At 41.6% G+C, this 14,720-nt stretch overlaps 2 protein-coding genes across 4 annotated transcripts; both read right to left on the bottom strand.

The window, feature by feature from the left end:
* Positions 1 to 13: 13 nt before the first annotated feature.
* LOC123113063 (probable anion transporter 6, chloroplastic) lies at positions 14 to 8,845 on the bottom strand. Of its 2 annotated transcripts, XM_044534183.1 has the most exons (15): positions 8,272 to 8,843; positions 7,372 to 7,517; positions 6,558 to 6,657; positions 5,960 to 6,012; positions 4,982 to 5,056; positions 4,660 to 4,740; positions 4,526 to 4,584; positions 3,483 to 3,583; positions 2,423 to 2,538; positions 1,830 to 1,866; positions 1,567 to 1,662; positions 1,188 to 1,329; positions 1,053 to 1,105; positions 569 to 655; positions 14 to 468 (listed from the first exon to the last, which is right to left on the bottom strand). In XM_044534183.1, exons 1-15 carry the CDS (start codon positions 8,623 to 8,625, stop codon positions 340 to 342), a joined length of 1,629 nt encoding a protein of 542 aa, XP_044390118.1. In that variant the 5' UTR covers positions 8,626 to 8,843; the 3' UTR covers positions 14 to 339. The 2 variants fall into 2 exon arrangements, with proteins under 2 accessions (XP_044390118.1, XP_044390119.1); XM_044534184.1 differs by lacking the exon at positions 4,982 to 5,056 and having other exon boundaries at positions 8,272 to 8,845.
* Positions 8,846 to 8,933: 88 nt separating this feature from the next.
* Positions 8,934 to 14,334, bottom strand: LOC123113064 (cysteine--tRNA ligase CPS1 homolog, chloroplastic/mitochondrial). 2 transcript variants are annotated; one of them, XM_044534185.1, is made up of 9 exons: positions 13,925 to 14,334; positions 13,313 to 13,376; positions 12,759 to 12,920; positions 11,808 to 11,978; positions 11,408 to 11,689; positions 11,208 to 11,333; positions 9,757 to 9,957; positions 9,541 to 9,642; positions 8,934 to 9,378 (listed from the first exon to the last, which is right to left on the bottom strand). In XM_044534185.1, exons 1-9 carry the CDS (start codon positions 14,296 to 14,298, stop codon positions 9,139 to 9,141), a joined length of 1,722 nt encoding a protein of 573 aa, XP_044390120.1. In that variant the 5' UTR covers positions 14,299 to 14,334; the 3' UTR covers positions 8,934 to 9,138. The 2 variants fall into 2 exon arrangements, with proteins under 2 accessions (XP_044390120.1, XP_044390121.1); XM_044534186.1 differs by having other exon boundaries at positions 12,759 to 12,952; positions 13,925 to 14,086.
* Between the last annotated feature and the right edge of the window lie 386 nt (positions 14,335 to 14,720).

Consider the following 14,720-nt stretch of genomic DNA (forward strand, 5'->3'; position numbering starts at 1 on the left):
AGAAGAACCGAAGAAGCATTTGAGACTTCTTTCAACCTTTTTTGTCTAAAAACCTATCTTTGCATGGATGTTGAATGGGACAACACAGCTCCCAGCAATGGAAAACAGTGACAGGCACTTCCATTCCAAAATTGTGCCACAACATACTAAACATACATGCACCGCAGAAAAGGCCTATACAATATACAGAGATCTCTACAGTATCTGGACGCCCATGGGACATGTACATACACTGTCTACTTGTTCCTACCAGTCTATCCAGTGCCCAGGAGCTCCATAAATTTGCTGGGCAGGGTGAGCTAAACTCCCAACGGATTTTCCTTCTGAATGGTCCTTCGACTACTGATTACTCTCTGTTAATGACTCAGACGCCAACTTGTTGAAATCCTGGGGCTCGCTGCTGGCGAATGTCAACCAGACGGCAGTGCCCGTTAAGTAGAAGAAGATCGAAGGAGCAAAGAGCGACATCTGCACATGTACAAAAGACGGTAATGAGTTGTTAGAATGATACGTGATAGAAAATACAGGTCAAGGAGATGGATCAGATTTGTGGTGTTGGCAAGCATACACTCCAAGAATGAGTTGTGTCGACAAGATAGCCGACTAGCGCGACACCAACGATTCCAGGCACGGCCCCTACGGTGTTTGTGATTCCCTGGAATGGAAAGGCAATGAGTCAACAACCACCCATAGAAGAAATTGCCTTTTCTCTTGCCAACTCTGCTTCCCCTTTCCACCAGTGCCTTCAGTAACAACCATTGTTTGATGAATTATACAGACTCGTTAGCGGTAGGCACTAAAAGTCTGAAACTACCAAAACTAGAAACACTAGGATGTGGGGTATTCCTCTGGAAATGCATTTACTATCAAGTAAAATCTCAAGGGTTTTAATTACGAATCCCTGTCCAGGGTCCGATATAGTAACAAACAAAATTACAACCAAATATCTGGTCCAAACAAAGGGAATTTTGTTTTCTTTTTACCATTCCATTTTTTACAGGACAAACACAGATTTTTTTTTCCAGAAAACGGTTATAAGTTGCATGCCTTACCAGGAGAATGCTTGCATATTCACGAGATATATCTTGATGGGTGCAATAAAGACCTGTTTGTAAACCGAAACATTAAGATTTTGGATGTTGGAAACATGGAAGGAAAAGGAATTGCTGCAAGCTTAGCACAATTACCTGATAATGCGAAGTTGGAGAGTGATATACCACCTGTAAGGAAAGCAACAACGACCCAGGGAGGCAGTCCAAGATCGACAGAGGAAAGCATCATAAAAGCTGCAGGTGACAAGAACGCAATTGCTTGACATATTTTCCGTACCTACAAAAGAAATTAATCAACTTAGACTCAACTTTTTCGTTGTCCTGTAAAAAGGCCTTACTTACACAAGAAAACTAGACATCTCGTGGCAATTTGCAGTGGTGATTTTTAAATATTCCAAACTTTACAAATAAACTCTAGGAGCATCCATATAGGAACCTAATAAAGGGGGTCAACTAAAATCAGAGCAAGCAGATTTTTTATTATTCCTTTTTCATCTTCAAGGCAATTATTTACCTTTGTGGTGTCAACTCCACTTGATATCAAGTTGTCTGCAAAAGGTGCTGCAATAGATGTAATAACCATTGAACCCAAAGGAGGAAGAATTGACACCTACAACAAATACCAAATATGGGACTTCATAAGACATGAGACTGGAGCAGTAGTTGTAAATGAAAAACAAGGACACACCATGATCACATAGTAAGAACGAGGAGGGATATGAGGCTTTCATTACAAGGGTGTTCCTGTAATTATAAGAAATGAAAGCATGTACATACCCATGCAGCGTCTGTCAAGTTCAAGTTTAGCTCCTCACTGCATAAGAATTGAACAGGAATATATCACAAAAAAGCAAGGACATTGTTACAAATATTTGACATAATGTACTGAACAGCAGAAAGAAGACTGGATTCCCCCAAACATTTTGCTGGACTTCTAAAGCATTATTAAATTGACGTATCACAACAAATGCGACTATGATACGAAAGCAGCTATGCAATACAGCGCCACGTAAATCTATAATGTCCAGTCTCAACTTGAGCACAAGTTTCAGAAAATTTATATGTAAAAATCTCCTGTTCCATTTGGTTCTATCTTTGTTGAAGTCAATCCACTTTCAGAAAACTGAACTGAACGAGTAGGAAAAGTGTGCACGTGCAAGAAAGTTGTTCATATAGGGTGTTAACACACTGAAAAGTTAGTGAACGAAATCCTAGCAATTCAATCTCAATAGTAGCACCAAAATGTTGAATAGTAAAAGAAATAGGTGTGTCCAACTCACTAGGGACAGTTCATGAAAATAAGACAGTTAGTTAATCGAAAGGGGATACATTGAGTGAAAAATGACAAGACAAAATGCAAAGTGCCAAACCTAAAGAATGTTGGAAGCCAAGACAAGCAAGTATAGTGGCCCCAGCTTCCACAAAAGTGAGTGTATATCATTGCCCACACTGCCTTGCTTTTAAAGAATTCCCCCCAAGGCACATCCTACAACACAAAGGATAAAACTTGCTATATCAGTAATGTTTGTGAATCAAGCACCTACACTATTTAATACATAATAATGCATCACTCCCATCAACAGGGTCACCTTATTTTATTGGGAGTTATAAATTACATCTACAGCCAAGTGAAATAGGTCACAGCACTCGTGCTGAACTGTCGCTAGATGGGGGAAAGCCCAACATGTACTGTATACAACATCCAAATAGGGAAAGGCTCAGTGGTATGCCTTTAATGTCATGCAAGTTAACAAAAGCATAGTTATGTGCTATAGTTAGACCAAGATGGCCATGTGATACAGGTGAAAAATTCCTTATCTGGAAGGCACAGTTTTCGTTGGTTCATTGGCTTATCGTTCGTTATTACAAAATGATGTCTTCCAAGTACAGTGCGCATCTTTCTGCAACCCCGGCTGAAGTCTATGGCAGCATTTATATTTTGCAGTCTCACCACACAGTAGCAACAGACTAGCAGAACAGTCTATTGGCTATTCTGGGTATATAGTAAACAAAACTAAGAATGGCATGTAAACAAAGAGATTAAAATAAATTTTCATTCGAGCAAATTAAATTGCAGAAGCTAGCACAAAATCCACACCAACGATAGTTTCGATTATATTGCACATACTAACTACTTGAGAGGATTCTCGAGTCTTCACACTTTTACAACGGCAAACAGTTCACACAAATTCACAATTTGAAACACTCTAGCAACCAACATATTTCTTGCCAATGAACTGAAAAGTTTCTCAGATCATTTGATGTAGTTGATATAACTTGATACTGGAACTTTTTCATCGATCTCACAACTTTGTAACACTTTTAACTTGATTCATGTCTTCTATGTTCTAACAAAGAGGTTAAGTGACATGCCAATAGCTACTTTTCAACTGGTGGAAAAAACTATAGTGAATATGTCAGCTCTCAAACCTTTAGTGAGTCTGTCATCTCTTCAAGTGATGAGTCCGATGACTTTGAAGGCACAGATGATGAGACATGACCATTAGATCCAGCAGAAGTATTTTCAAGATCTGTAAAGTAGATGGTATTTTCAGGTATTGTAGTTGAAATTTTGTACTTATTGCGCAGAAATGGTAAGATCATAATGAACAAATATTTTTAGCAAACAAGCTAAGCTCAAAGAATACTTAATACTGAACATATTGAATGCTATTTTGTAATAGTACCGATAAATCTAGTGCAAACCACACTCAAAACATAATCATGTAAACATATTGGTTAGTACATCAAATCAATTTGGAACTACCAAATTTGAGGTAGTCCTCAATGTATCTGCTGTACAATTGAAATTTCTCATATTTAAAACTGATTAGTGTTAGATTGAAAGGATGATTTTCTGACATAAATCTGTGTCAGCATCACATTGATCCCTTTTCTCTCTTCCAAGTTTAACAGCTGTTACTTAATAGACTACATGATTTTCTGACATAAATCTGTGTCAACATCACATTGATCTTTTGGGGGGAATTTTTCAAGTTACCTTTATGCTCAAACAGTCAGAAGTGCACATATAGGATTTGCCACGATACGTAAACTTGGGTCAGGCATGGCACTTATGTTAGATCAAACTTGACATAGAGGTTACGAAGACCAGATTGTACAATCATGATCACAAGATCAAACCAAACTGACAACCTGGCTATACAAGGTTGCCGAATATTCTACAGTTCATATACGATTACACAAACCAAGATGGTTTGGGTAATTGCATCAAGCTATGATTTTTCACTAGATATGTCATATCTGCTTATGAAAAAACACACAATGATATCATTAAGGCCACAATATGATTCCTTCAGCTAAACTAGCATGCCACAATTCATTTTCTTCTATAACACATACAAACGGAGTATATTAAAAAAGAGATATGATTAAAAGTAACATTCATTGCAAGTCTCAATGGACAGTTTCTATCATGGTTGTTAAGACTTGTAAAATAGATGTGCACTTACTTAATATATCTTCATTGTCACCTGGCTGTAGTTCTTGTACAGATTCAAACACTAGACACCTGTGGAAATAAAAGAAGATGAAGCTAACCAGAAGAAATATTCAATTATGTGCTGCTAAGAAGTTTTTTGCTTACCATATAATTCCAAGAAGACCAAATATGTAAAAGACAGATTCCCAGCCAAGGTTCTGAATGATGGGAGGGGCGAACAGAAGTCTGTAATATTATCATAGACCAGGAGTTAACTATCTCGTACCATTGTCAATTAAGTTGTGTAATCATAATGTCATACAGTCAAAATGCAATGCAATGTTGTTTTAGAACCAAGCAAAAAGTTACATCAGGTTACAAAGGTCTGATAATCTATCAGGATTTCTGTAAAGATGAAAGTTTCTGCTTAGACCCAAAACTTTTACGTGCATCTGAATATATCTTGAAAATACTGCAAAACACTTACCCTAAGACACTTCCAAAGGCTAAACCACCAAAAACAACAGAAACCGCTCTTGATCTTTCTTTAAGAGGAATGGTCCTGAATGTGCAGCCATAGCAGTTAAATATGCAATAATAATGTATGAGAATGATGCTTCTCAAGTTTAATATGTTTATTCTATGTTCTTCCAGAGAGCAGCAATAATTCTACTACCTTCTATCATGTTCAATAGAATTAAGATCTCAGCAGGGAGATAAGGTAGCTTTCTATTGGATTTCCTTTAAGCATAACAAGTACTTCCTCCGTTCCTAAATATTTGTCTTTTTAGAGATTTCAAATGGACTACCACATACGGATGTATATAGACATATTTTTCACTCATTTTGCTCCGTATGTAGTCACTTGTTTAAATCTCTAGAAAGACAAATACTCCGTCCGAAAATACTTGTCATCAAAATGGATAAAAGGGGATGTATCTAGACATATTTTAGTTCTACATACATCTCTTTTTATCCATTTTGATGACAAGTATTTTCGGACGAAAGGTATTTAGGAACAGAGGGAGTAATAATACATAGTTCTTTTTTCTTTCATAAACGTGTCAACAGAAAAGCTACATCATATCCACACCAATAACCATTGAGAAAGTTATGCAATATAATCGTCATAAAAAATCCAGAATAAGACGTACATCAATCTTTTATGTATTTCAATAAAAGAACGTGAATAGCTACCACCTGCGATTAAGCACAGGTAGCTAAAAAAGAATCCATCTAAACATTAAATATCCACAAAAACAATGCCAATACACTAGTTAGCTAGCGAAGAGTGTATAGTCACAAGATTCACCATCATCGATACAGGGTATTTCTAATAAATATCTCTACAACTACATGAGAACCGTGAAAATTCCTGCTTAAAATTTTAGGAAGCAGCCTGAAATTCACATGAAGGAGATGTAAATGGTAGCCTGTGTCCAAGGAGAAGGTATTTTAGGCTTACCGTGCAATTAAATCTGTAGCTGCTGATGGTGAGACTCCTTCTCCAATGCCTACCTAGCATAGCAACAAAGTTAAAATGAATAAATACAAGGATAAATATTTAAATAGTAAATTATTACTAGGAACACTCCCACCGTACTGACATGAAGATGTGATAAAAGAAACTAGGTATTGTCATCGCATGGGAATGCTCCAAAAACCAAAGTTGACATGCAGGTACTGCAATAATGCATGGGGTGCTTTATATGGTAAGGTGAAGGGACACTTATTTGCACCAAAACACATTTTTACATAAATATGATACACCTGCCACCTGGAAATGTGCATATGAAATAATATAGCAATCATCATCTTAAAAAAATGTTTTTATAGGTAACCCAGTCTATGCTAATTTATGCTCAGAATACACAGAAACGTTAACCCAAATAATAACAGCCATCACTCTCGGTTGAAAGTATGCTTTGTATGGGTATGTGTTCCTAATACAGAAATAAAACCAATGTACAAAACATGGTAAAAAAAGCACAAAAGAAGTTAAGTGTACCGGATCATATGTGAACAAGAAGTTTCTAGAGGCTAACTAATGAGTAGAGGTATACCAGAATCCTTGATAGCACAAGTCCTGGCATGAATCCTGCTACAACAGGAATAACAGCTGTGGCCAAAGACCACACAAGAACACCGGCCTTAAGCACTGTCCTGCAATTAGCATATGAGAAAAACAATTATTGCAATATGAAAATAAATAAATGAATAATATGCATTATATGAGAAATATAAGATGAGAAAAAATTTATGATCAAATTATAAGAAATCAAATTATAAGAGATGGCCTTTGAGTTATGCAAGAAGCGCCTGCTAAACAAGTTACATGCTTGTTTCTTAATTCATTTATTGTTGGTTTACGCCTATGAATTTTTGTTGCTAAGAATTTAAGAGTCAAGCTAGACTGATAACATAAAAATATGCAACCGGAAAAGAGGCAAAATAACATTATAAAGCCAGGTAGAACTCACAAACCATATTATACTCCCTCCTATCCATAATAAGTGTCGCAGGTTTGAATTAAGATTGAACTAACCTTAGTTCAAAACTGCGACACTTATTTTGGATTGGAGGGAGTAGCATTTAGCACGTCATACTTCTCTTTTGCATTTTTCCTTACCTACTACACTTAGTCTAAAGATTCTTCCGATGGTACGGACAGATGGTTTTAGTTAGATAGCATAGGTGAAGAAGAAACAACTGTCATCATGACATTTAACTTTTATTTGGGACAATGCCATATTAGAGTCACCAGCAGTCAATAACTATACTTATGATGCAAAAAATCTTTGTGTATGCAAAATCAAAGATAACTTTGTATTTGTATTTATAAAATGTACAGGAGGCTTTTTGTTACCCCAAACAAACCTTCCACCAATCAATTTTGCCAGCCAGCCCCCAGGTAGTTGACTCAAAGCATAGCCCCAGAAGAATGATGATTGAACTAGGCCAGCAGTCGATGAGCTCCAACCATACTGATGTGACATTGGAATGATCGCAACACTCAAGTTAACCTGAAAAGGTAGAGTAGTTGCGTTTAGCAGAAATTCCTGAGGAAACAAAAACTGAACTGCCTAGATAAGCCACACATAGAAGTAATTAGCTACGCTAAGTGAAGAAGTGCATATCAAGACCGCATTAACAACCTTGAGCAAGTCAGATGGTTTGCCAGCGAGACAATTAATGGTGCAGAAACACTTCGGTCGACATCAACAACGACAAAAAATACGTGCAATATGGATGCAGACGAATGCCAGAACGGATATCGCACAACCTGACAGATATCATGTTTGGTATGGAATTAACCGTTAAGCAAAGTCGTAAGAGGAAAATTCCAACCGGTAGGCTTGAGCTGAAGTTTCTCACAGCTACGCCCTCTCTGCGGCGTGCATGCGGCTAGAGGAAAACCGAAAGAAGACGCCGCCCCAAGCATCAAAACCTGTTGAGCGTGGCAGATGCGCGGTGGTAAATGGTAACCGCTTGCTTTGATCATGAGCAAACCGGTATTAGTGTTCTCCCAAATGTGGCGCGTGCATTTCTGTCGACGCCTTGACGCAACAATGGTGTTAAATTCAGTCTAGTTGCGGACCTGCGCCCCAGTTTTAAGCCATGCTTTGTTTTTCCCCCATCTTGAGTTTCTCCGATTTGCTCTCGCGGACCACCGCAAGGCGTGTCAGTAGCACCGTCCGTGCTAGCGGATAGAGGCCAATTAAGCAGTAAGAAATGCCCCTAAACGAGAGAGAAAGAGAGCGGAGCGCGCGCAAGCACCTTGTCCATGTTGCAGATGACGAAGGCGAGGGAGGTGGCGCCGATGAGCCTGTAGCGCTCCGGCAGCCCCTCCCAGGGCGGCCACCGAAGCTCCAGCGCCTCCTCCTCCTCAACCTCCTCCGCAAGCACATCCCCTCCTCCCTTCCTCTCCGCCGCCACCTCCGGGACCACGGAGCGCTTCTCCACGGCGCCCGCGGGCCCGCCCCCGCTGTCTCTGGAGGAGAACCGCCTCACGGCCCCGCGGCGCCGGTGCGGGAGGACGAGCAGGCGCGGCGGGAGCATGCGGCGGCGGGGCCCGGCGAGGGGGAGGAGGCAGCGCTCGGGCTGCAGCGCGGAGGAGGCCGCCATCGCCATGGCCGCTTCGCTCGGGCTCGGGAGCTAGGCGTGGCGCTGCAGTGGAGTTTGAAATTTCTCGGTGGGGTTTCGGAGAGGAGGAGGGGAGGCGTACACGCGGCGAGGGGCGGAACGAGCGGCCATGGGCAGCGGAGCAAGCGTGTCGCGTGCCACTGCCGCTGCTCCGCGGCGGGGAGGGGACGGCGACGAGCGTGTGGCTGGGGTCGCCCCTCGGCCACCGACCGGTGGGACCACGCCCCGATACGGTCACGTGGAAACCGTTGCTACCTGGCTTTGCTAGTTGCCAGTACCTCCTTTGGCAGCCAGGAAAAAGAAATGCACAATTATTATTATGGATAGATAGACTTTCTGGCACAATTTTTTTGTTGGCACATTGCAGGCATCGATCAAAACTCTTCTCTGTCTCTCTACATTTCATTCACTACTGCAGGTCATGGACTCGATAACATACATACATTGCGGTTTCTCAAAACTGTCACCGGCTGGAGAGGGTGCCGCGCTGGGGGTTCATGTTCATGTACTGCTCTTGGCAGCCACGGGCTGCTCCGAGGCCGGCACGGAGGGCCTCCAGGCGGTGCCGTCGGGGCCGTCCATGAGGGCGACGCCGAGGGCCGCCAGCTCGTCCCGGATCTCGTCCGACCGACCGAACTGCTTCGCCTTCCTCGCCGCCGTCCGCTCCTCGATCTTCTGCACCACCTGCTCCTCGGTGACGCCCGCCCTCCGCAGCGCCTTCTCCCGCAGCTGCTGCAGAGCCTGAGAAACAACAACAGCACAAGGTCGTCGTCCTCAGTGGATCATCAACACTAGTAGAATGCACAGCATGGAAACACATTTGTCTTCTTCACCAGAACCAAGCATCACAACAGTGGCTGGCCACCAATCTGCTGTTTTCAGTTTACACAACGCGGCTCTCACCTCATGGTAGCTCGAAGGCATCAGCCCTAGGACAGAAAGCACCATTCTCACTTTCTCTTCCAACGCCGCGAGTGATTCCAGCCGTTTCTCCTGCTTCTTTCCCTGACCAAACACAACACCAGAGCAAAGAAAGTAGTCAAGGCGACTAGTACTTCTACCTGAGTAGAGTAGTGAATCCAAAATGTACCTCCACAAGTTTATTATCACTGGCTTTACCTTACGAGTATGCAGCAAATCATTCATAACTTTCAACGGCTCGGAAATAGCAGCTAGCGCCACCGAAGTGTGAAGATCATCGGACATCGAGGTTTCGAAATCCTCGTGAAGCTTCTCGATGCAGTGCGTGGTAGTAAAAGGTAGTGAACCTCCGCTACTGCTTTGGTCCTGCTGGGTGCTTTCTTCACAGTCGCGCAATGTCTGTATGTAGGAAATGATTCAGCATAAGGACATGAATTACAAGTAATGGCATTTAAAGTATCGCCTGATGAAATAACAAGAATGGTGAAATGTAACTTTTAGTGCCAACACAAGTCGAGAGTTCCGACTAGTCAGGCACAAGGAGCAATTTTATAGTCTCAGGCATGGATACAAAAGCTACCCGTTGCTGGCTGTAAACTGACTGACTTCAGCTAGAGACACAGAGCGACTACTACTGTACTCCCATGGATTCTAAAGCAACACTGTCGAGTGACACCATGTGGAAGCACAAGACCATGGATGAAATAGTAACTCTAAATTTTGGGCTGATCTGTCAGCACTTCTAAACAGGCAGGATGAAATCAGGGAGGTCAAAATATATAAATATATCAGTATAGGAAAAAAAACAGTTCTTCAGATTAAGCCAGCCTAGGCCACAAAAGGCTCAGATTAAAATTTCTGACCAGGATAACAACATCTAGTCCAGGTTGAGCATTGATTATTAAGTTACTGAAAGTTGTACAGCAGAATTAGCACTGAAACCATGCTGCAAGTCCGCTTCAAGAACATGAGACAAAAGGCATAGTGTATCTAACTAATAGTGAAATCGCTAAATTTGCCTCTAGATACGCAAGGTCGTTGGCATAAGAATAATGGTGACCTTTTTGTGCATGCCATTGTAAGGTTTCACTGGCATTATTTTTGTAGGAAGGCCACATTTGGAATATGTACACATCCTTGTTATAAGAAAAGTCAAAATATGAAGGCCTGAAAATTTTGTATATACGCAAGTACATTGTAGATATGCAAGTACGTTGGCATAGGAATAACAGTTCCCTTTTTGCACACGCCATTTTAAAGCTTCACTGGCTTTACTTTTCTAGGATGGTCACTTTTGGCGTATGAACACAGTTAAAAGAAAAGCCAAAAAATGAAGGCCTGACAGGTTCGTCGGCTCCTGCATCCAAAGTGATCCTCATATCCAACAGGCGCCTACAACTTACAAGTAAATTCATATAAATAGACTAAATGTTGTTTAAACTGGTTGGTGTTATTCAAACATTCTTGTAGCCACTACCCCAACGGCCACAGAGAGCCACCACTTTGATTTCGAAACAATATGACATAGTATAGACTAATAGCATATACCTGATATGACATGTTATTAAGCATGTAAGCAGTTCATGTGAACATAGTAGCAAAAAGATAGCAATAGCATGAAGCCATGAATATATAAAGATAGAATATACCTGATAAGTGTAGTACAATCTATCTGATGCAACATTAAGCTGCTCAACTGTGTAGTTGATTGGTGACCTGTAGTGGGTACCAAGCAAGAACATCCTCAATGCAAGCGGGTGGTACAGCTCTATGACCTGAAAAAGTTGGCAATCTTTGAGAAAGCAGGGTATAGTTATTCAGAAAACACAGTATTCATGTAATGAATTACCTTGCGTATAGTGATAAAGTTACCAAGCGATTTAGACATTTTCTGGCCATTTACATTGACAAAACCATTGTGCACCCAGTAATTTATGCTGCTGTCACAACATGCTGCACAGCTTTGAGCAATTTCATTCTCATGATGTGGAAATATCAGGTCCTCCCCGCCACCATGAATGTCAAAAGAATTGCCCAAGTATTGTGCACTCATGGCACTGCATTCAATGTGCCATCCTGGCCTACCCGGGCCCCAAGGGCTATCCCACCATGGCTCCCCATCTTTTGCAGCCTACAGTTCACACAAAATCAACTAACTTGGTGCTGAAGTAAATATCTAAATCAACTCTTCACAGAGCAGACACGGAACAATCTACATACTTGAAATGGGGAAATGGGACGTCTATTACCTTCCATAGGGCAAAATCAGCTGGGTTTTTCTTTCTCTCGTCAACTGCAACCCTTTCACCAGCTCTATTATCATCTAGTTTTCGACCCGATAACTTCCCATATTCAGGAAAATTGTCAACAGAGAAATAGACATCCCCACTTACTACATATGCACAACCATTATCGATGATCTGTTCCAAGAAAAATAGCATAAAAAAAGGAAGTCAAACCAAAAGAAAAGAACTCTATTATGATACTCTGAAAATATGAGAACTGTAAGTGTCTGTAATTTATTTTGGATTTGTGTAAACATATTATATAGGTAATAGAACTCAGATTAACAGTAAGACATACTCCCTCTGTCCCACAATGTAAGACGTAGCTTGCAAAAACGTCTTATATTGTGGGACGGAGGGAGTACTAAACATCAATAACACAAAGTATTGTTCTTCATGTCCACAGCCGCATATACAGAATTATATCACATCCAACATTGCCATATACATTATACATGTGCAAAGAACTAGTGCAATCTCAGGTTGTTATTTTTTTCATAAATGAAGAGGATGTGAGTATACTGAATGTAATAGCAAATTCCTAGGTTGCCATGGTAACAACCTACTTTGGAAATGGATGTCCTTTGTACAAGAATTCTATTTTTATTAGATAACCTGCTTAAAAATGAAGCTCAAATGCATTGACCAACCCCATGAAAGCAGCACATTATAATGATAACAACCGAATGCTCTGGATGGATAAGAGTACGTCCAAACAAGGGTATTTCAACCAAATATAGGAGCAAATCCACTTAGCAAGGCTATTGCAGAAAGCAGTATAAAAACAAAAGATAAATAACAACAACCAACTGCACACACACACACACACACACACACACACACATACAGATATGTAAAAAGTAGTGCACACAAGACAGTACGACACCAATGAGCCACGTTACAAGTACAACTTACCTGTTTTATCATGGTTACAATCTGATCAATGTGATCTGAAACACGGGGCTCCACAGATGGTGGTAGACATTGAAGATGAGCCATGTCCGACAGGAAATCATCAGAGTATCTTTTGCTTAAGCTAAAAGGATCTTCCCCCAATTGGTTAGCTCTTGCAATTATCTACAGAATTCCAGAAGTGCAACTCAGGTTTCCTGTGCAGATGTAATCGGTGTTTAAATTTTCTTTCTAGTTTTCCAGGTAAACTAGCTTAATACAATTAGCAGCGAACTGAATGCAGTGGATATGAACTGAGCAAACTAAATTCAGGGATAAGTCTGAAGTGAACTGTTCACATTACATGAGCATCAAAAGAAGACCTCTGCCTTCTCTATTTCAGTTCAGGTCATAATCATTTTTCTGGACGGTAATGCTATAATTTGACAACTTTTAAATGGAGATGATGCAAGAGAAGCTATAAATACAATAGTAGCATTTTTTGTTAAATTAGTTTAAAAACTAAGAACCAAACATCACTTGTAGTTATATGCAAACAAATTCAACCTGAAAATCACCTTGTCATCGATGTCAGTAAAGTTCCGAACATAGCGTACTTCATAGTCCAAATAACGCAAGTACCTAAGATGGCCATAATTACATGTCAGGAGACCAAAGATAATCAGATGCAGTGCTTCCCATTCCCTACCTGGGAAAAAAAAATTACTTGACGAAAACAAGAGAGGACCAAATGTTCACTGGTGACATTACATGCATAGTGTTTTAGAATGCCAGACTATCAGCGGGTGCATAAGCCCATAGAAAATTTTTACTAGCATATTCAAGCTTAGTCGAATAACTGGACCATTATAGCACAGTTTGCTATGGTGTTAATGTTAGAACTTCCTAAACTGAGCTGGGCATATCACAAAAATGGGTACTATTAAGTGTTGACTATCAAATGGACAAATTGCTTCTGGCCTCTCCATCTAGAGATATACAGAGATAAAATGGCCTATTAAATTCAATTATTAGGTATTAGCATTGCTTTTACAGTTGCAAAATCGTTTCTGATTTTCACCATTTGACCCACACGAACACACTGGCACAAACACAGGACACAGCCAAGTGGACCAAAACTGCCATGAAATCAGCAGCGCCGAGCTTGAATGACTAGTGGACGGACGAACCTGAAGAGGACATCGAAGGCGACGTAGGCGCGGGCGTGGCCGATGTGGCTGTCGTCGTAGGGCGTGACGCCGCAGACGTACATGCCGACCTCCCCGCCGGGCGCGCGCGGACGGAACGGCTCCCTCCTCCTCGACCTCGTGTTGTACAGGTGCATGTCCCGGGCCTTCTCCGGGGCCGCGCCATTGGAGGAGGCGGCGGCGGAGCAGAAGAAGAGCTTGGCGGGGTGGGAAAGGAGGCGGCGGGGGCGAACGAGAGCGGGCAGGGCTAGGGACTCTCCGTGGCGCGGGAAGGCTCGGGACTGTGAGGAGAGGAGCAGCGGGAAGAGGCCGGTGGCGGCGCGCCTCGCCGCCGCCGCCGCCGCCGCCGCCATCATGGGTGGGTCGTGAAGGCCGCACGCGCGAGAGGTAGGATAGCGTTTTTCTGAATTTTTTGTTTTGCTCCCTAAGATTTCTGGATTAGTGCAACATCTCTCCGCACACGATCAGTTTGGGTTTGGTCCAAAACCGCCTAGGGCCCGCTCGCCGCTGCATCCATGCCACATTTAAGGTTAGGCAAGTTTGACCAATTTAGGTGTGTGTTTTGTTCAAGCCACATCTTAGGCAAGCCACACTCGCATACACACTATGGTCCACACTATGGATCTAGAACATATATATAATGATGATAATATAAACGGTTCAGATCTGAAATCATGGCACCTGGGCGCAAAATGACAAGCATTAAGCATGACAAAGTCATAACAACAACAATCTCAGAACATAATGGATACTAGGGATCAAGCCCTAACAAAACTAA

The sequence above is a fragment of the Triticum aestivum genome, chromosome 5B, assembly GCF_018294505.1.
Source record: "Triticum aestivum cultivar Chinese Spring chromosome 5B, IWGSC CS RefSeq v2.1, whole genome shotgun sequence".
Classification (NCBI taxonomy): domain Eukaryota; kingdom Viridiplantae; phylum Streptophyta; class Magnoliopsida; order Poales; family Poaceae; genus Triticum; species Triticum aestivum.